At 53.4% G+C, this 19775-nt stretch overlaps 2 protein-coding genes across 2 annotated transcripts; one reads left to right on the forward strand and one right to left on the reverse strand.

The window, feature by feature from the left end:
• Window positions 1–4363, reverse strand: LOC138818610 (probable palmitoyltransferase ZDHHC24). The gene is made up of 3 exons (XM_070009579.1): window positions 4057–4363; window positions 2330–2607; window positions 1–594 (listed from the first exon to the last, which is right to left on the reverse strand). Exons 1-3 carry the CDS (start codon window positions 4335–4337, stop codon window positions 299–301), a joined length of 855 nt encoding a protein of 284 aa, XP_069865680.1. The 5' UTR covers window positions 4338–4363; the 3' UTR covers window positions 1–298.
• Window positions 4364–5267: 904 nt separating this feature from the next.
• LOC138818830 (alpha-actinin-3) lies at window positions 5268–19772 on the forward strand. The gene is made up of 21 exons (XM_070009989.1): window positions 5268–5430; window positions 8875–8989; window positions 9154–9273; window positions 10136–10222; window positions 10305–10392; window positions 10901–10979; window positions 11060–11141; window positions 11794–11879; window positions 12788–12880; window positions 13875–14105; window positions 14235–14382; window positions 15833–15983; window positions 16412–16520; window positions 16609–16749; window positions 16905–17087; window positions 17507–17641; window positions 17723–17902; window positions 18537–18683; window positions 18775–18840; window positions 19268–19426; window positions 19507–19772. The coding sequence occupies exons 1-21, from the start codon at window positions 5287–5289 to the stop codon at window positions 19663–19665; spliced, it is 2703 nt and encodes a 900-aa protein (XP_069866090.1). The 5' UTR covers window positions 5268–5286; the 3' UTR covers window positions 19666–19772.
• The last annotated feature ends 3 nt before the right edge of the window (window positions 19773–19775 follow it).

Raw genomic sequence — 19775 nt, forward strand, 5'->3', positions numbered from 1 at the left:
TGTGGGGCCAAGAACCACGTAGGTGCTTTATTAGCCTGGCAGAGGGCAGCCAAGCCGGCTGAGCAGCCCCTATGCTAGACCCTTCTCTTCCCAAAGGGCAAAGCCACAAGGCCAGAGCCCTGGACACAGAAGCATCCGAGCCGGGCAGGAGCAAGGCCAAGGAAGGCATCAGAGCTGTACACTGCAGGTGTTCAAGGCCCAGCTGGTTTCCCTCCTGCTGCTGGGTGGAGCGGGAAATGAGTTATCCGCCCCCTCCTCCACTCTCCTCTGCCTCCTGCAGTTTTGGCTCCTCCTGGAGTCAAGAAGCTGCAAGTCTCACGTCAGCTGTGGTCTGGAAGGTGATCCCATCCCCAGGCAATGGGGAGGCCAGGAAGGGCCAGAGCCAAATGAGGACCCAGCGGGGCCCCAGGGCTGCTTGCAGGTTGCCGCAGAAGCCCAGGTCATAGGAATGCTGGCCTCGAGCCCACTCCCACGTGGTCTGACCCCGAAGCAGCAGCATCCCGTGGAAGAGCAGCCCAGCCCCACATAGCAGTGCACCTGCCACGCACGTGTCCACCACAAAGGCCAGGGCAAACTGAGCCAGAGTTACTCTGCCTGCAGAGAGAGAGCAGAGAAGGTCAGGGGGCAGCTGTCGGAGCCCGCCCTCCCAGAGCTCAGCTCCTGCCCTCCACCCTTTACTCCCTGCCATGAAGCAGAGCCGACTCCTGCTATCAGTAAAACACTGAGTTGCCACCCAATAGCCAGCCCTAGGCTGGGCAATGGGAATACGCTGGTGGAGCTGGCAGACAGCCCCTGCCTAGGGGACCTCTTCCACCTGTGTATCACAAACTTGGTGAAGGCCTAAGCCCTGGGCCCCATGATCAAGGGGATGAAATAAGGTTTTCCCCTCTCCAGGAATTCTCAGACATGAAACTGACCATTCTTAGTCACTCAATTACATCAGTACTCTGTATCGCAGTGGAAAAGTAGACTAGCTTGTACCATCTTGGCTACACCAAGCAATAGGTACCTGTTAAATAACTACAAGTCAAGCGCTGGTGGCTCATGCCTGTACTCCTAGCTACTCAGAAAGCTGAGATCTGAGGATCCTGGTTTGAAGCTAGCCCTGGAAGAAAAGTCTGTGAGACTTTTATCTTCAATTAACCATCAAAAAGCCAGAAGTAGAGCTATGGCTCAAATGGTAGAGCACTAGCCTTGAGTGAAAAAGCCAAGTAAGAGCTCAAAGACATGTGTTCAAGCCCCATTACAGGCATACACATACACAATCAATCAATCATCAATCAACTGTAGTGTGGGGCTTTGCTAAGTGAGGGGCCAGACACGAAAGGTCACATGCTTTAAGAGTCCCTTTCTATGAGAAGTCCCAAATATGCAAGTGCTTAGCTAGAAAAGCAGATTAGTAGCTGCCAGCTCTGGGAGGATTAGAGAGGAATAGGGAGGGGCTGTTTGCTACATTCAAGGTTTCTTCTTAGGGGTAAAAATGTTCTGGAATTAAGACAGTGATAATGGTTTCTGTGGTACAGAGTCTACCTCATAAGTGCTAGGTCCTGAGTTCAAATCTTAGTACAATCAAAAGGAGAGAATAGGAGAGGTCCTGTGGATTTAGAAGAAATAGATCCTGGCTTCTGACAGGTGAGGAAGAGGCAGCAGCCAGGTGGAAACAGATACAGGAGTGAGCAGGAAGTAAGGGAAAGCATCTGGAGCCTGCACAACGCTCCTGGAAGGAAGACTAGAGGAGATGGAGGGGTGAAAAGATCTACTGAAGTCAGGGAAAATCTCCAAAGAAGCATGTGGAGGAAGCTGGGATGCGGAGGGAGAATGACTGCCTAGCAAGTTTGAGGCCCTGAGTTCACAACCCAGTACCCTACAAAAGCCACAGGACTTTGATTTTTTTATCCTAGGTGATGTCAGAGGTAAAAGGAATATCAGCAGCATCTAGACATGGCATCGCAATCAGCCTTCTGCTTTAGGTCTCCTTCCAAGCCCAGTGGCTGGGCCTTCTTCTGCCTAGAATTTTCACTGGCTCCTCATTACCCATATCAGAGTCATACCAGCCTTTGCTTTTACCTCATGGGCTCCTCTGATCTTTCTTCTCCTGCAAGAAATCTAGAATCTTACCCTGATTCTCAAAGCCGGAATTTAGCCCCCGTCTTGTGTAAGGTATAGTACCATATGCTCAGCTGAGTTCCAAGCTACCCTCTTCCTCCATAAATGACACTGAGACTTGGTCTCCAGGGCACTGCCAGGACCAGCAGGAAATCCCACCTCCCACTACAAAGGGCTTGACTCCTCTAAGGGCCTCTGCCTCCCTGCCTCCCTGCCTCCACACCTGTGAGCAACATGAGCCAGGGCAGCAGCAGGAGGGCAGCAGTGTGGAGGGCCGAGTGAGCCCGCAGCAGGGCTGACAGGGCAGGACCCAGAAGCACCGAGACGTGGAGCAGGACACCCCCAGCATGGAGCAGCAGGCACAGGAAGGGCCGGTAGTTCCGGAAGCCCACACAGCGGCCCAGCAGACGGCAGTGATGGTCCCGACGCAGGATGCAGACCCGACAGGCAGAGCAATGCCCACTGCGCGGTGGCACCTGGCTTTGGCACTGGTAGCAGTAACTGCAAGAAAAGACCACCAAAGGTCAGTACCCCAAGCATCTCTGAATGCCCCAGATTATGCCCAGGGTCAGTCCCAGAGCCTCTCCTGAGGAAGCAAAAATAACCACCTGCCTTCATCAAGCCTAAAGATTTCCCAAGGTCTGAGGTGGCTTCCACCTGAGTCTTAATAAGGTCTTTTTCTGACCTCTTAGCACCCAGTGGCAAAACTTTGATCCAAGTCACCGTGAACTGCCCTCAGCATTACTGCAGCAACTCCTTCACTGGTTTCATCCTTGCAGCCACAAGAATACTTTTTTTTTTTTTTTTTGTCGGTAGTGGAGCTTGAACTCTCTGGGTCTGGGTGCTGGCCCTGAGCTCTTCAGCTCAAGTCTAGGGCCCTATCACTTAAGCCACAGCGCCACTTCTGGTTTTGTGGTAGTTAACTGGAGATAAGAGGCTCACGGACCTTCCTGCCAGGGCTAGCTTTGAACCGTGATCCTCCGATCTCAACCTCCTGAGTAGCTAGGATTACAGGCATGAGCCACCAGCACCTGGCCACAAGGATTCTTTTAAAGCCTAAGTCACGTCTTGTCTTTGCTCAAAAATCTTGTGACTCCCTACAGGCCTGCATCCTTAATCTTCCCCTCTCCCCACCCTCTACCCTATGCCAGTTTCCCTGGCCTTGCCAGAGATGGTGGGAACTCAGTTGCCTCAAAGCCTTTACATGGTTTGTTCCTTCTGCCTCGAACAATCTGCCCTCAATTTCACCAGCCCTGGGATTAAACTCGGGTCCTGGGCACTGTCCCTGAGCTTTTTAGCTCAAGGCTAGCACTCTACCACTGAGCCACAGCTCCACTTCCAGCTTTTGGTGGGTTAATTGGAGATAAGAGTCTCATAGACTTTCCAGCCTGGGATGGCTTCCAACTTGCAATCCTTATTGCTCAGCCTCCTTGAGTAGATAGGATGACAGGATGACAGCCACCGGTGCCTGGCTTCTTATATTTAAGTTCTTAATCGTAAATTGGCCAATTATGCTTGACAAAGTGTGGTTAGATCTTCTGAACAGAAAGTGGAATAATTAAATCAAGCTTATTAAATCTTTCACCTCAAATATTTCTAGTGGCGAGAACTGACCATCTTATTTTAAATTGAAACTCGTATCCTCCTCTCAGCCTATTCTAATTTTTGTTTCCGCACCCTCATCCTGTCTACTTTATATCACTTGCTTACTTAATGTGGTGGTAGTTGGTCGTCTGTCCCTGCCCCTCACTGAAATCAACTCCAGGAAGTTGGAATCTACCCCAAGCCCCCTTCTGATCAGTAAGTATTTAAGCGAGGAACAGTCCTTTGGCATCTTCCATGCCAGGTTCTAAAGGAGTGCTCTGGCTCTAAGAACCCGGATGCTAACGTAATCCGGTTCGAACACCTCAATCCTGCGCCCCGCCCCCGCCCCAGGCGCGCCCCACTCACGCCCAGCCCTGGCCCAGGCCGCGGCCGGCCAGCATCACGCCCCGGATGCTGGGGTCCGAGCGCAGGAAGAGCCCCAAGTTGCCCGCAAGGTTAAGCAGCTGGAAAGCAGCCAACGCGAGCTGCAAGGCCCGGGCCAGGGGTCCTAGCGGGGGCGGCCCGGGACCTAGCACCAGCACGTAGGCCAGCTCCAGGCCCACGGCGGCGGCCCATAATCCGGTGAGCACGAGCGGCAGCCGCGCGGGAGCCCCCTCGGCTCGCCCAGCCGCCCAGGGCTGCCCCATAGTCCGGACCCATCCACAGTCGGATCGCAAGGACCTCGCCGCTTCCGCATTGGGGCGGGAATAAAGGCCGACGGACGTCTACGATAGCCAATGGAAACTCGAAAGGGGAGCGGAGCGCGCTAGGCTCTAAATGAGCGGTCACAGATGCGCAGAGCTGATTGGTCGGCCGCGCGAGCCAGCAGAGGCATGAAATCCGATTGGTGCTACTGTCCGGGTGACACCGCTCAGTCTTCGCCCTCCCGGCCCCGGGAGGCCCCGCCCTCCCACGGAAAGCCCCGCCCTCCCACGGAAAGCCCCGCCCTCCCACGGAAAGCCCCGCCCGCCGGCGCCGCGGGCCTGGTGCCGCGCGGCGGAGATTGGGTTGCAGCCTCGGTGGCGTCGGGGTTCCCGGCTCAGCACATTCTCCCCGCCACACACACGCCCTCCCCCGTTCGCCCCGATATTAATACCCCCGCCTAGGCCTATCCAGCTGGCTTGGAGTCCCTCACTGCGCTCAGGTGTCTCCATCACTCCAGAAAACCTTCAGAGCAGCTCGGCGCCTCGGCGGTTCTGACTGTGAAATGGGCACAGGGCTCTGCTTCCCACCCCGCGGGGCGCGAGCCGGGCCGGACCGGAGGGCGGCCCGTCGCCCATGTTAGTGTCCTTAGGGACATTCTATAGAGGAGACAGAGAGGGCTCGTGGCCTTCCCAAAGTCACACAGCCCCCTCGGCGAGCCGCCGAACCCGGGCCTCGGCCTATCCCAGCGCCCCCCGAATTCTGCGGTCCTGGGCTTCTGGGCACCCTCTTATCTGGTCCCTACCCGGGCGGGCGCCCGCGCCTCCATGTGGCCCCACCCACCTCCCCCATATTTAGAGCGAATCCGATCCCGGGGCTGGGCCCGGCCCTACTTAACGGGGCCCGGGTGCTGGGGAGCGTGCCCAGCCGAGCCGAGTCCGCAGCCCGAGCAAGATGATGATGGTCATGCAGCCCGAGGGCCTGGGGGCCGGGGAGGGGCCCTTCGCGGGCACCGGGGGCGGCGAGTACATGGAGCAGGAGGAAGACTGGGACCGAGACCTGCTGCTGGACCCAGCCTGGGAGAAGCAGCAGCGGAAAGTGAGTGCTCGCCCATTTCCTCGTGGAAAAACTGAGGCCGGGGAGGGTCGGCGGTTTGTCCTGGGGGAGCTCGAGCCGGGTCCGTCTGACTTTCCCAGCTGCCACTTCCCAGCTCAAGACCGCCCGGCCTGCTGCCGTCCTTTAGGGCTGGACGAGACATTGAAGGTATCAAGGAAAATTCTCGGTTTCCCCAAATTCCTGTTGCTTCCCTGGGCCCAGGGCCCAGCCGGTGCATTGGACAAAGCCCAGGAGATCCGAGTGGGGTACGAGAGCGGGGGGGGGGGGGGGGGGGGAGTGGCAGGGGGATTCAGGAAGAATAACCTGTGTCCCCAAGCCCACCCTACTCTCGTTAAGCATTTTCAGACCCACTCTGGAAAGGAGTTTGACAGGTTCACAACTAGCGAACTTGGAATTTGAAGGGAGGGCCGGGGCTTCTAGACTACCCAGTTCCAGGGTGGAATTCACAATCTTTCTGTCTCATTTGGCAATTGAGGAAACTGAGGCCCAGGAAGGGCAGAAATAGGTCCCCAAATAATATACCATCAGATAACAGGAACTCTCCCCGCCCCCCCCAAGTTAAAATCTTGCCCAGTTCCACTCACTCTCAAGATATCCCTCCCCGCCTGGGGGGGGGGGGGGAAGGAACCCTGAGTCTGCTGAAAAGGCCACAGGTCAGGGAGGGGGGGAGCCCCGGGTCCCCTTACGTAGTAACCTGATTCTCTGGACAGATGGGCACTTAATGCTGAGGCAGCTCGTTGAGAAAGCTCAACCAGGGCATGTGGGCAACTGTTGCCCAGGCCCAAGCCTTGTAGGGCACTGGGGCCCCTCCCTCCCTGAACTATTTTCACCCCAGATTTTCCCCAGTGGGGAGAGCAGGACACTTGGGTTCCCTAAAGAGAAAATGATCCTAATTTTAGTGGGAAAAAAATTAAGGAGTGACAGACCAGGGGAGAGAGGGCACTGTGAGGACACTGGACCTGACAAATGTTTGCCAGCCACCAGGAAAAGGCAAGATGCTGATGCTCTTTGGGATCTGCCACATTGGAAAATCTCAGACTTTAGAATCGGAGCACTTCCGATGGGTTAGATGACAGGAGATGAACCCCGCCCCCTCCTGCCCCCTCCACCTGAGGCTGGGAGACTGAGCGGCTCTGCTGGGCTGCCCCTGGGTGATCACTTCTCTCCCTACCCACTCCATTCAGTGCACCTGTCTCTAAACATGGCTGTGGTCCCTGGGTTCGGCAATCATCCGGTGATGTCATCTTTGCCTCTGGCTCCAGCTGCCACTTGCTCTGCCATAACTCTTGTCCCCACCCCTAGCCACTCACCGCTCTCCCAAATCCAGACCCACATGCCCCTGCCACATGCCAGTCTCTCTTTTGTCTTTGTCACTTAAAATATCGAGAGCATCCTTGATATAAACAGCCACCCACCTCATCCAACAGCTGCACGGGGTAGATGCTCTAAAAATCCATCTGCAACCCCCCCTGGGCTTAGACATGTGGGTCATTTTCTTTCTTATCCAGTTGCTTATTACAAAGTTGTCATAAATACACTCCTATATGCCCTCACCACCCAATAACTCCCTCATTCGAGACTCCCAGTCTAGGAACACTCTGTTTTCTCTTATCTTGGGCTGAGTTCTCGTCAGTCAACCATGCCCAGAAACACTTGCTCCCTCAGTATGTCTTTTGGGAGGTCTGAACTTGTGGGCAGGTGCTGTTTCAGGGGCCTGGGCTTAGCGAGAGACAAAGTGGAGTTTGTGGCTTTATTTCATCCCCTACCCTCCCCCCTGCTGCCTTCTCCTCCACCTCCTCACCTCTCCCAAGCCATTGTCTCCTTGCACAACCAGAATGAGCTTTCTGAAACAGTTCTGTCCCCCTCCCTCTGCCTGAAGCTTTGTTGACTCCCTGTGCCTCCCACAGTCAAGGTCAAACTGCCCAGACTTAACACCTAAGACTGGGCGTGACCTGGCCCCTGCCATCCCTCCGGTTCGCCTCTATCTCCCCAACTCCCCCAGCTTCATTCCAGCAGTGCCCAGAGCACTGGCCTCACAGACAGAGTAACTGTTTCTCTCTGCACATTTGCCTACATGGCTGCCCATGCCTAAAATGCCCTTACCCTGTCCTTTCCAGTATGCATAACTCGCTCTTCCATCACAGCGCTGATCAAATGTGAACTTTTCCTATCTGATTCCGACAGTCCCTTCTCTAATTCCTCCATATGCTCTCCCAGCACTTGTCTGACTAGTGTGACTCTGACTGACTGCAAGCTTCTTTAAGGCAAGAACCACACCCCCATTAAGAGTCCCATTTGGAGAAGAAGCTGGGAGGATCCCAGTTTGAGGCTGGTGCTCTAACACTTGAGTCACGGCTCCATTTCTGGCATTTTGCTGGTTTAAGTGGAGATAAGAGTCTCTCAGGGGCTGGGAAGGTAGCTCAGTGGTAGAGTGTTTGCCTCGCATGCATGAGGCCCTGGGTTCGATTCCTCAGCACCGCATAAGCAGAAAAAAAAAACGGAAGTGGCACTGTAGTTCAAGTGGCAGGGCGCTAGCCTGGAGCTGAAGAGCTGAGGGAGAGTGTCCAGGCCCAGAGTTCAGCCTCCACAACCAACAAAAAAAGAAGTCTCAGACTTTCTTGCCTGGGTTGGCTTTGATCTGTGATCCTCCCAAGTAGCTAGGATCACGGATATGAGCCTCCAGCGTCTGGCTCTGATGTCTGACCCTTTAACTGTACAATGCAGAAGGACCAATTTCCAGACAGGGCAAGAGCTTGGCCCAGACCACAGGCAGGAATCGCTGGACTGGGCTTGGTGTCGCACCAAGGGCTCTACAGCTAGTTGCAGCATTCAGGGTCTGAGGGCTCAGTAAGTTGGCAGCATTGGGCACAGTCTCAAGACACCCCCATGCCCTAAAGTCACAGCCACATAACACCTTTCCCATCTAGGATGGAGGCTGAGGCTGAGGAAAAGGCCGCTATCAGCTCTGGGAACGTGATCAAGTTGGGCCTGATCAAGTCTGTGCTGGTCAGTGCTGGCGGACCCTCCACAGCCTGTACCACACACAGTCTTCTTGGCAGCTGATCCTCAACCTTAGGCCAGATGTCCTTTCATTCTAGAATTCCACAGAGTTTAGAGAAACCATATCTCTGGGCTGGCCCTGGCACCTCAGGGACTATATTGGTTTTCTAATTTCCCTTCTGTTGCTTAAGACCACACAAGGCTACAGCTTATATGGATCCTACATTCCATTTCTCTTCTCTCAGGAGAGCTAAAGCTCAGAGATGGCAAGAGCCTGGCTCAGGATGCACGGCCAGTCAGTAGCTCAGCCAGGAGACTTGCAGCCAGGGTCTTGGGTTCTGAGATCCACCTTGATTGAGGAGCCAGGATGATGCCCCACATTCCCACCTCCAGTCCTAGGGTCTGAGCACTGTCCTCTGCTCCTAGACCTTCACTGCCTGGTGCAACTCACACCTGCGCAAAGCGGGCACGCAGATCGAGAACATCGAGGAGGACTTCCGCAATGGCCTCAAGCTCATGCTGCTGCTGGAGGTCATTTCAGGTGGGGGTGTACATAATGTGCCCAAGGGAAACCCTGGGAGCCAGGGAAATGGTGGCCACGGAGGGCTGGAAGCAACTTGGGGTGGGGGAAGGGCAGAGATGGGGGACAATGTCTTCAGCTGCCTTATGACCTTTGACACTTGACCCCTCTCTTCATATGCTCAGGAGAGCGGCTACCCAGACCAGACAAAGGCAAAATGCGCTTCCACAAAATCGCCAATGTCAACAAGGCCTTGGACTTCATTGCCAGCAAAGGGGTTAAATTGGTGTCCATTGGCGCTGAAGGTGAGGAGGGGGAAGGAAGGCACTGGGGCAGGAAGGTGAGTAAGGGACTCTCTTCTTTGTCTCCTGTATGAGCCTCAGTTTTCTCATCTCTACAATGGGGTTAATCACTCCTGCCTTGCAGGAAAGACTGTAAAGAGCCAGTCCTTAGTATTTATTGACTGACCCTTTTTGTGTGTGTTTGTGTCGGTCCTGGGACGTCAACTCAGAACCTGGGTGCTATCCCTGAGTTTTTTTGCTCAAGGCTAGCACTCTGCCACTTGAGCCATAGCTCTACTTCCGGCTGTTTGCTGGTTAATTGGAAATAAGAGCCTCACAGACTTTTCTGCCCTTACTGGCTTTGAAATGTGATCCTTAAATCTCAGCCTCCTGATTAGCTAGGATTACAGGCATGAGCCACTGGCACCTAGCTCTCGCTGGATCTTATATTGAAAATGAACTATAGGGGTTGGGAATGTGGCTCAAGTGGTAGAGTGCTATCCTTGAGCAAAAGAAGCTTAGGGACAGTGCCCAGGCCCTGAGTTTAAGTCCCAGGACTGGCAAAGAAAAAAAAAAGAAAAAGAAAATGAACTCTACAACTTGTGGGTGGAGGTGGGATGGAAAAACTGGGAGAGAGCGAGGGAAGGTGTGACATTGTCCAAAAAGAAATGTACTCATTACCTGACTTACATAACTGTCTGGTCTCTATACATCAATAACAATAAAAATTTTGAATTATAATGGATGGTTATTGAGCCTCAAGGGTTGCATACCTACTAGGTGCCAGCCCTGGCCTAGGGAACAAGAAGCAGAGGGCTGAGTAGGAGAAGCGGGAGCTGAGGCCTTCAGCGCCAGCCATAGTCTGTCTCTCACCCTCACCCTGCAGAGATTGTTGATGGGAACTTGAAGATGACCCTGGGCATGATCTGGACCATCATCCTCCGCTTCGCCATCCAGGATATCTCTGTGGAGGGTGAGTCGTGAGGAGGAAATGGGGAGGAGAGGGACGGACTCAGGTACTTTCCCAACTAATGTACCCCGACTTCACCACCCAGAAACCTCTGCCAAAGAAGGCTTGCTCCTGTGGTGCCAGCGGAAGACAGCGCCATACCGCAATGTTAACGTGCAGAACTTTCACACCAGGTCGGTGCTGGGTGGTGGTGGGGAGTCCAGTGAGGGTACAGAGCTGGCCCTCCTCCCAAGTCCAAGGGGCATTCAGGATCACAAGTTTGTGAAGAGCATCCAAAACTAAGAGAATGTAGCTGGGCTGCCGGTGGCTCACACCTGTCATCCTAGCTACTCAGGAGGCTGAGATCTGAGGATCACGGTTCAAAGCCAGCCCAGGCAGGAACTTCCATAAGATTCTTGTCTTCAATTAACTACCAGAAAACCAGAAGTGGCACTGTAGTTCACATGGTAGAGCACTCGCCTTGAGCTGGAGAGCTCAGGAACAGCGCCTAGGCCACAAGTTCAAGCCCCACGACCAACACAAAAGAGAGAGAGAGAGAGAGAGAGAGAGAGAGAGAGAGAGAGAGAGAGAGAGAGAATGTAAAACAAACAACAAAACAACAAAAAAAGGAGAACTCAATAAACCTTATTGGGGTGCAAAGGGAGCCTGACCCCAGGCCTGATCGCCCTCTTCTCTGTCCAGCTGGAAGGATGGTCTGGCCCTCTGTGCCCTCATCCACCGACACCGACCTGACCTCATCGACTACGCCAAGCTACGCAAGGTGGGCCTTTACTTCCTGCCCCAGCCCTAACCCCTTGACCTCTGACCTCAGCTGACCTGTTCTTTCTTATACCCCTCTAGGATGACCCCATTGGCAACTTAAACACTGCCTTTGAGGTGGCGGAGAAATACCTGGACATCCCGAAGATGTTGGATGCAGAAGGTGAGAGTGAGCCTTGCCTGGGCGAAGCTAGCACTCTCTACTGGTGGAATGGTCTGACCACCACACCATTGCCCTGCCTCCTCTCCCATGATACTCTGCGACCCCAACTGTCCCTCTTCTGATCCACAATAGAATAACACCAGTATAGAATAGCACCACCTTCTGCCTCATAGCCAGTCTCCTGGATTACTTGTTGTTAGTCCCCCAAACTAGTCCATCACACACTCCTGAACCAGGTTGGGGCCTGTGCTGCCTCTGGTCCCTGTGCCCAAGCAAAGCATCTAGTCAATGAAGCAGCAAACATTTCCTGCATTTCTGCTGCAGAGTGCTTTTGTGGTGTGGGTATGGAGGAGGAGAACTAGTTCTGGTCCCTGAGTTATTCATAGACAGACAGACAGACAGACAGATAGACAGACAGACAGACAGACAGACAGACAGACAGACAGAGAAAGTTACAGGATGATTAGGGTTAATAGGAAGTATGACTGGCCTCTCCTGGGACCTAGGGCTTTGGGGAATAGGCAGATGCTGGGTTTGGGGTAGCTGGGAGACAAGATGCCTCCACCCCTACTATCCTGAGAGTGTTGGAGGGGCATTGATCCCATCCTCCACCCTGGTTTCGGTCAACATTCATCTTGTAATCCCCTCCCAGACATTGTGAACACCCCAAAGCCAGATGAGAAAGCCATCATGACCTATGTTTCCTGCTTCTACCATGCATTTGCTGGGGCTGAGCAGGTAAGTAGGGCCTCGCTACTGCCCTCCTGTGAGCACTGCTGCTTGGGCAGCGCCCAGGGACCCACATTTGTAGATGCTAGATGGGACATTTAGGTGGGGAGTTCCACTGTTACTTTCTCTTTTGAACACCTCAATAAGACCCTTCCCCAACTTAGAGGAGTAGCCCTATTTGACCCCTTTTTGCATGAGCTAAGGATTTTTTTTTTCCTGTACTGGATGTTGAACTCAGGGCCCTGTACTTGCTAGGCAGATGCTCTACTACTTCAGCCAAGCCTCCAGCTCCTCTTTGCATTGCTTATTATAGGGTCTTGATTTTGCCTGTGATTCTCCTACTTATGCTTCCCACGCTGGGAATGAGCCCAGCGGACTCAGCCATTGTGCTTTCCACGTAGCTGGGATGACAGGTGTGAGCTACCAAACTAACTCATTAATTGGAGTTCCATGAACTTCTTTTTATCTGAGCCGACCTTGAATCACAATCCCCTGCTCTCTTCCAGGTAGCTAGGATTACAGACCCAAGAGAATTGAGCCGCAGTGCCTGGCTTTGTTTTTTGGATTAGTTGTTGTTTGGTGGTACTAGGGTTTACATTCAGGCAGGTGTTCTACTGCTTGAGCCACACCCTAGGCCCCTTTGCTTTTATTAATTTTTCAAACGGGGTCTTACATTTATGCCCAAGCTGGCCTAGATCCAACCCACCAAATAATTCATCATGCCCAGCTTTTTGGTTGAGATGGAGCCTTGTGAACTTTTGGCCCAAGTTGGCCTTGAACTACAATTGTCCCAATCTCAGCCTCTGAGTTAAAACGACAGGTGTGAGCTGCCTTTTTAAGAGCTTTCCAGGGGTCTGGGTCAAGGTGTCTGAGGCAACTGGCCTTCATGCCACCCCTCCAACCCATCGCAACCACAGGCCGAGACAGCTGCCAACAGGATCTGCAAGGTGTTGGCTGTGAACCAGGAAAATGAGAAGCTGATGGAGGAGTATGAGAAACTAGCCAGTGAGGTAAGGCTAGGGCCAATCTCCCTTTCCCCCTGCATGGACCCACAGAGCATCCCTGTTCTTAGAGGCCCTGGACTCCCCCCTATCTTCTCCTGCTCCTCCACGATCATCTGCCCCCTTCAGCTTTTCTAGGCTTCTAGTCATTCATTGATTCCATCATCATTCATTCATCTGCTCACTGGTTGATCCACTCCCTTGTATTTAGGCAACCATATGGCCCTTTGGTCTATGCAGGCCCCTAGAGACAGGAATTAGATAAACTGGAACTGGAATTCAGTGACAGATGCTTGCTTAGGCATATGTGAAACCCTAGATTTGAACCCCAGCATCACAAAAAGAAAAAAGGACAAAAAAAATTAACCATCCTATTCTTTTTTTTTTTTTTTTTTTTTTTTTTGGTCGGTCGTGGGGCTTGAACTCTGGGCTTGGGCGCTGTCCCTCCGCTCTTCAGCTCAAGGCGAGCGCTCTACCACTTGAGCTACAGCGCCACTTCCGGTTTTCTGGTGGTTTATTGGAGATAGGAGTCTCACGGTCTCTCCTGCCCGGGCTGGCTTTGAACCGCGATCCTCAGATCTCAGCCTCCTGAGTAGCTAGGATTACAGGCGTGAGCCACCAGCGCCCGGCTCCTATTCTTTTTTTTTGCCAGTCCTGGGGGTTGAACTCAGGGCCTGGAAACTCTGAGCTGCTTTTGCTCAAGGCTAGCACTCTACCACTTGAGCCACAGTGCCACTTCCAGCTTTTTCTGTATATGTGGTACTGAGGAATGGAACTCAGGGCTTCATGCATGCTAGGCAAGCACTCTACCACTAAACCACCTTCCCAGCCAACCATCCTATTCTTGATCAGTGAGAACAGACTACCTCATGGCTATGAAAGTCACCCCCATGTACTTGAGGCCCTTCCCTCTGGCCACGGTCTAGGTGTGGGTGGAAAAGGGTGGATGAGGTGGGCAGCTTGGCTTAGAGCTCTCTGCTGTGCCCCTGCTGGGCCCTGGCAGCTGCTGGAATGGATCCGCCGCACTGTCCCATGGCTGGAGAACCGGGTGGGCGAGCCCAGCATGACTGCCATGCAACGCAAACTGGAGGACTTCCGGGACTACCGGCGCCTGCACAAGCCACCCCGAGTTCAGGAGAAGTGCCAGCTGGAGATCAATTTCAACACACTGCAGACCAAACTTCGGCTGAGCCACCGGCCCGCCTTCATGCCATCTGAGGGCAAGCTGGTTTCGGTGAGCCAGGATGGGCATGGAGGGGAGGTGACCCCACTCTGTCCACAGGCCCTGGTGACCTTGAGCTCTGTGTCCCCATCCGTAAAATGGGTACATCGTGATGGAAGGCACTTCTACCTATCCCCACAGGACATCGCCAATGCATGGCGAGGGCTGGAGCAGGTGGAAAAGGGCTACGAGGACTGGCTGCTGTCAGAGATTCGGCGTCTGCAGCGGCTCCAGCATCTGGCAGAGAAATTCCAGCAGAAGGCCTCCTTGCATGAAACCTGGACCCGGGGTAAGTGCTCCCATGAAGTTGGACTCCCCTGGGGAAGAATCCTGGGTAAATGATGCACAAGACAAAAGTAGGTGTTCTGCAGAGAAGGTGGAGAACAGATTTCTAGTCCCACCCTGACTGGCTGAAGTATACAAATCAGTCTGTCTTTGAGCTACAGGGTTTTTCTTTTTTATTGGTTTACATCAATTATCCTGGGGAAGGGGAGCATTTCTGCTGTTATATCTCTGGTCATATTAACACTCTATTCTGATCAGTTTCACACACACACACCCTTTATCACATGCTGCATTCTTCTCTCTATGAGCTACAATTTCTTTATCCATTAACTTGTCATTTAGTATTGTATTTGCAAATGTAGTAAGTGTCCAAAGGTGAATCTGTTCTTAATCCTAATATTCTTTATATCATACTCAGAGTATATTAATGAAAAACCCCCAAAATATCACTCTGCTAAACATCATTCAATCTGTATTCAGTCAGAGCTTTAAATCCAAAAAAAAAAAAGAGAGAGAGAATGAATCAGTAAGGTGATGGTTGTTCAGACCTGTAATCCTAGCTATTCAGGAGGCTAAGATCTGAGGATCACAGTTCAATGCCAGCCCAGGCAGCAAATCCATGAGACTATCTCCAGTAAGCACCAGATAAACCAGAAGTGGTGGTGTGGCTCAAGTGGTAGAGTGCTAACCTAGAGTGCAAAAGCTCAGGGACAGCGCCCAGGCCCTGACTTCAAAACCCAACAACAACAAAAAAGAATGAATCTTGCCTAAATTCAATGAGCAAGTATTAATAATGGAGCATGAACATAACAAATAACAGTAATTTGGCATTACAGTTCCTTAAATGTGGGCCAGGCATGGTAGCCTGTGCCTGAAATCCCAGCACTTAGGAAGTTGAAGTTAACCTGGGCTACAAAATAAGAACATGCCTCAAAACAAGATTTTTTTTTTTATTTACAGCTAGTGACTGTGACCCTGCGTAGCCTTTGCACCCCTAAACTTCCTCAGACAAGGGTCCCTACTGCTATTGGTTGGGCTTTATTTGTAAATATATGGTAATTATCACTTCCAAGCAAGTACTCTTAGATTTATCATTCATTCACCCAATGAATATTACCAAGCCAGGCACTTTGCCAGGTGCTGGTAAACAGTAGTGAACAAAGGAAACCAAGTCAGAGGGCTTTTGGTGCTCACAGAGACATTGAGAAGTGGCTACCAAAGAACTTCAAATTGTAGTAATGACCAAGCAGGACTGTGTTGGGGTCAGGGGATGCTGGCGGTATTTGCAGGCCATGCTGAAGATGAGGAGTTGCTCTTTATCCCGCTGACATGCAGAGCAAATCCCAGGTGTAGGGTGGGCCGGTGCCACGGCCTACCCTCGCAGCCCTGCCCGAAGCCCCTGCTCCGGCTCAGGCCGCCGCCAGGTGATCAGAGCAGACCCTCTCTCGGATCAGGGAAGGAAGAGATGCTGAACCAGCGCGACTACGATTCGGCTTCGCTACAGGAGGTGCGGGCCTTGCTGCGGCGCCACGAGGCCTTTGAGAGTGACCTGGCTGCGCACCAGGACCGCGTGGAGCACATCGCCGCGCTGGCCCAGGAGCTCAAGTAGGCGGGGCCCCAGGAGCTCAAGTGGGCGGGGCCCCAGGAGCTCAAGTGGGTGTGGCAGGGCGACTGTCATTGCGTCATCCGTCTGACCACGCCCCCTCGGGTTGAGCTTTGATGGGCTCTCCACTGTGCTCTCTGGGTTTTCTTGGTTTCTTTAACGCAGCGGTGCCCGTGGTACCTGTAATTAACTATTGCGCGGCCCCTTCTCACATAACCCCACTCCCCAATCCCCAGGGTCTGCCACTCGATTGGAGTTTGAGGATCGCGGGCCCCCACCTTCCCGCAGGAATGCGCCCCATTCCTATTCCTCCCCTATCCTGGCTGCCTTCGCCATCCCCCGGGGCGCGGGTTCCAGCCCTAGGAAGGCAGGCAGGCAGGGGGAATCTAGGCTAAGGACTGGCCCTACACTCACCCTCCCTCTCCCTCAGTGAGCTGGATTACCATGATGCGGCCTCGGTGAACAGCCGCTGCCAGGCCATCTGTGACCAGTGGGACAACTTGGGCACGCTGACCCAGAAGAGGCGGGATGCGCTGGAGGTAGGGGCGGGGCAAGGAGCTGGGGGGGGGGGAGGCCCCAGGCTGGGGGGAGGAGGGAAGCTGACCCGCTATCCCCCTCCCCCTCTAGCGCATGGAGAAGCTCCTGGAAACCATCGACCAGCTGCAGCTTGAGTTTGCCAGACGAGCTGCACCCTTCAACAACTGGCTGGACGGGGCGGTGGAGGACCTGCAGGACGTGTGGCTGGTGCACTCAGTAGAGGAGACTCAGGTGTGTGCAGGCATTCTGGGGATTGCAGAGAAGCTGGCCCTACATGTCAGCTACTCCTTTGGCATCCTGGGGAATGGGCAGGAAGCCTGGGTTCTTGGACTAGTGCTGCCAGGACTGCTGAGTGACCTGTCTCTCCTTTCTGCCTTCACTCCCAGAGCCTACTGACAGCCCATGAGCAGTTCAAGGCAACGTTACCTGAGGCTGACCGAGAACGAGGTGCCATCCTGGGCATCCAGACCGAGATCCAGAAGATCTGTCAAACATATGGGCTGGCACTAAAGTCCACCAACCCCTACATCACCCTCACCTCACAGGACATCAACAACAAATGGGATACGGTCAGTGTCACTGGCAGCTTCCACTCACTCGGACACACTTCACCTGCGCTGAGCCCTGTGATGTCCTATGAGAGTGGAAATAAAGTCTACCTCTAGATCTTGGGTTTTCAGCCTCCAGGTGGCACTGAGGCACCATCTTGCCTGCTGTCGCCTCATCTAAGTAATGGCTATCACAGCTGCATTCTCCTATCAGGACTCAAGTGCAGAATGAGATACCACGTGGACATCTTCCACACTCCACGTGTATTAGTTATAAATGATGTAGCTGGGCTCAATTACAGATATGAAACCTGGGGCCTGCAAAGGTTGATTGATTTGCCCCACAGCTTGTCCATATAGCCCTATTTCAGCTTAAAGCCACAAGAACTGAACCTGTTCAGAGCCATCTCCTGGCTCTAGCATACCACTCTCCTTCCCAGGTCCGAAAGCTTGTACCCAGCCGTGATCAGACCCTACAAGAGGAGCTGGCACGGCAGCAGGTGAACGAGAGGCTCAGGAGACAGTTTGCTGCCCAGGCCAATGCTGTAGGTCCCTGGATCCAGGCGAAGGTGGAGGTAAAGACTCCTGAGAGAGTGCACCCAGAGCTGTATCAGAGTGATTTGGTAGGCCTTGATCTGATCTGGTAACCTCTGTAGGAGGTGGGGCGACTGGCAGCCGGGCTGGCTGGCTCTCTGGAGGAGCAGATGGCAGGGCTGAGGCAGCAGGAACAGAACATCATCAACTACAAAAGCAACATCGACCGGCTGGAGGGTGACCACCAGCTGCTGCAGGAGAGCCTGGTCTTTGACAACAAGCACACAGTCTACAGCATGGAGGTGGGGGTCCCATCCTCTGGAGCGAAGGCAGCATGGGCTGGGGAAGGAGAGGGGGGTGGATCACAGAGCCTATCTGTCCAGGAGAGTCCCCAAGTCTAGCTTGGCAAGGCTTCCCAATGTTATCCATGGGGATAGAGCCCCAATGAAGGAAAGTATCACAAAGCAGCCTGAAGCTAGGCTAGGATTGGCCATGGATGACTGGTCAATAAAAGAGACACAGCTCATGCCTGTAATCCTGGCTGCTCAGGAAGCTGATATCTGGAGGATCACAGTCCAAAGTCAGTCTGGAAAGACAAATCCAAGACTCTTCTTTCCAATTAACCAGCAAAAAAGCCAGAAGTGGAGGTGTGGCTCAAATGACAGAGATCCAGCCTTGAGCAAAAGAGCCATGCTAAGAACACAAATCCCTGAATTCAAGCCCCTTCCAGTGTGTGCGCATACCCGCACGCACTCACCCCTTATATGATAAATCATCAAACTTTAAGGCTATAGTTGGTCACCTACTAGAATACCCAGATGAGGACAGAAGACCAGTGAAGGTGAGGACTTGCCCAGGGTCCTGGCTAGTTGGGAGCAGAACTAGAATGAGTCAGGCACTGGCCTCCCACTGACCAGCCCATCTTCTGCTCTCTAGCACATCCGAGTGGGCTGGGAGCAGCTGCTCACCTCCATCGCCCGCACCATCAACGAGGTGGAGAACCAGGTACTGACCCGAGATGCCAAGGGCCTGAGCCAGGAGCAGCTCAATGAGTTCCGGGCATCTTTCAACCACTTTGACAGGGTGAGTGAGGGCCCAGCCCTGTGAGGTAAAAGACTTGGAGGCTGGTGGGACTGGGGACCAAGCCTGACATCCATCCATTCGTCCCTTATAGAAGCGGAATGGGATGATGGAACCTGATGACTTCCGAGCTTGCCTGATCTCCATGGGCTACGACCTGGTGAGTGGCCCCCACCCCGAGTGGCCCCAGCACCCTCCCCCCTTTCACACTGATTACCTCCCCCTACACATCCCACATCCTTCATCTCTACTCTCTATACCCAAGAGGACCAGCAGACTCAGAGAGGTAAAGTGACTTGGTTCTACATCTGTGTGCACCATTTTATCTCTAGGAAACAGCACGGAAGCAGCACTATGGAGGGGTGTAGACATCAGGATCAATGAGCGTCAGGAGTATTGCCACAGGCAGGAGGCAGCTTTCAGCCTAGCAAGAAAGATTCCCGAAAGCTTAGGTTAACTAAGTTCTTGTGAGGAAGCACCTTGCAAGTAATAGGCAGGGCAAGGCCGGGACTATTCACAGGAGGGAATGCTGAGCGCCTCCTGGCTTTGGCAATCATTGGCACAGTGTCTGCCCTCTATCTTTGCAGGGAGAAGTGGAGTTTGCTCGCATCATGACCATGGTGGACCCCAACGCCGCAGGGGTCGTGACCTTCCAGGCCTTTATTGACTTTATGACCCGAGAGACAGCAGAGACGGACACAGCCGAGCAAGTTGTAGCTTCCTTCAAGATCCTGGCAGGAGACAAGGTGAGACTTGGGCAGAGGAGTGGCTTGGTGGGTGGAGGCAGGACTTAAGATGTCAGCCCTCAATGCCTCCTCTTTTTCAGAACTACATCACCCCTGAAGAGCTGCGGCGGGAGCTGCCAGCTGAGCAGGCTGAGTACTGCATCCGCAGGATGGCACCCTACAAGGGCTCTGGGGCTCCTGCTGGAGCCCTGGACTACGTGGCCTTCTCCAGTGCTCTCTATGGGGAGAGTGACCTCTGATTTTGACCCAAAAGGAGAGCGAGTGTTCATTGAGGCTGATTCCATTCAGCCCCTGGAGCAAGGGCCTCAGAGATTGGCCAGCCATGTGTTTCTGAATAAAGATCCATCTG

The sequence above is a fragment of the Dipodomys merriami genome, unplaced genomic scaffold (assembly GCF_024711535.1).
Source record: "Dipodomys merriami isolate MVZ:Mamm:240054 unplaced genomic scaffold, mDipMer1.0.p SCAF_78, whole genome shotgun sequence".
Taxonomy (NCBI): Eukaryota; Metazoa; Chordata; class Mammalia; order Rodentia; family Heteromyidae; genus Dipodomys; species Dipodomys merriami.